At 49.5% G+C, this 1384-nt stretch overlaps 1 protein-coding gene across 4 annotated transcripts in view; it reads right to left on the reverse strand.

Moving 5' to 3' along the window:
* Positions 1 to 1384, reverse strand: part of KNOP1 (lysine rich nucleolar protein 1) — an 18580-nt gene continuing 17196 nt past the window's right edge. For all 4 annotated transcript variants that reach the window (XM_026455357.1, XM_026455355.2, XM_026455356.1 and 1 more), the window contains one exon: positions 1 to 868. In XM_026455357.1, coding sequence (XP_026311142.1) covers positions 557 to 868 — 312 coding nt within the window. In that variant the 3' untranslated portion in view covers positions 1 to 556. The remainder of the gene's footprint in view (positions 869 to 1384) is intronic.

The raw sequence follows: 1384 nt of genomic DNA on the forward strand, positions 1-1384 counted from the left end.
CTTAGTGGCTGGGTGACCCCAGGCAACTTTATTACTTTATCCCTGAACCTCACTTGCCTCATCTATAAGATGGGGCTAATAATAGCACCCATTTCATAATTATGAAGATTAAATACATTATGGAAAACACTAGTATTTGCCTAGCACCTGCTAAACACTCAACAAAGGTTAACTGTACATACTGATGTCTCAAACAGGGACGGAATGTTTAACACAGAAAACAGGAGGTTTTAGCCACTCACTCATTCTCCTGGCTCCCGAAATATGAGCTGCCCCACCCCAGTTCATCCAAGCCCATCAAGATAGTTGTCCTTGTCCTTAATCTCCACAGGTGTTCAATGTGAGCCAACTGTCAGATGGCTTTCATTTGCACAACTGAATAAACCATTTATGCCTAGTGTTCCATTACTGGAACGCTAAGCTTATGGGAGTTATTTATATCCTGCTGCTGGAGGTCATCACCAAGATCTGATTTTTCACAAAAAGAAATTTATAATCTCCAGCATAAATGTAATAAAGCAATTGTGGCAGTTTTTGGGGGACAAAACTCTCGAGTTTAATCTTCCAGCTTGACTGACTTGGAAGCGTTCCTGTCAATGTAAAAGATCTTGTTGCGGGCAGTGGAGAAGCCAAGGCCGGCTCCACGGCTGTACTTCCAGCTCATGGCCCGGTCGTAGTCCCGCTGCAGATTCTGCTGCAGGCTGTCAGCCGCCTTCTTGCTGAGGGCCATGTTGGGCCTTGCAGTTGTGCTGGGGGCGCGGTTGAACGGAGGGGACAGGTTTTTGAAGCCACCCATAAGTCTGAGAAATTTCAGTTTCTGGTCTTCGTTCTCAAAACCAGCAGTATCCCACTGGCCAAACTGGGTTCCCTGGGAGAAGAGGAAGAAGGTGGCTATTTCCCTTGAGTCCAAAGCCCTTTCCTTCCCTTGACCCCAGCCTCATCAGGGAGGGCCCAGCAGATTAGACGGCTGCTGTGTACCAGGCACAGTGCTAATAAGCTCAATAGTGGATTATTCCATTAATCCTAACGACAGCCCTATGAGAACACTGCTGTTATTCCCATTGCACGGAGGAGGAAATAGAGGTCTGCAGCTTAGCTGGAGACAGAAACCTAACTAGTGACCCCCAAAATTCAAGCCCAGGTCCAGCCAACACCACTGCCCACCTCTGCACACAGAGCTGCCTTTCTGCCATCCTCCTCCTTTCCTAACTCATGGCACACAGCACAGTGTGCCTCACTTCACAACACAGCGCACTCCCCCCACCTCCCTTCACAGCGCACCTCGCCCACCTCCCCTCACAGTGCACTCTCTCTCAATCACCCTACAGCGCACTCCCCCCACCACCCTACACAGCGCACCTTCCCCCGCCACCCTACACAGAGC

This window comes from Piliocolobus tephrosceles, chromosome 17, assembly GCF_002776525.5.
Source record: "Piliocolobus tephrosceles isolate RC106 chromosome 17, ASM277652v3, whole genome shotgun sequence".
NCBI lineage: Eukaryota > Metazoa > Chordata > Mammalia > Primates > Cercopithecidae > Piliocolobus > Piliocolobus tephrosceles.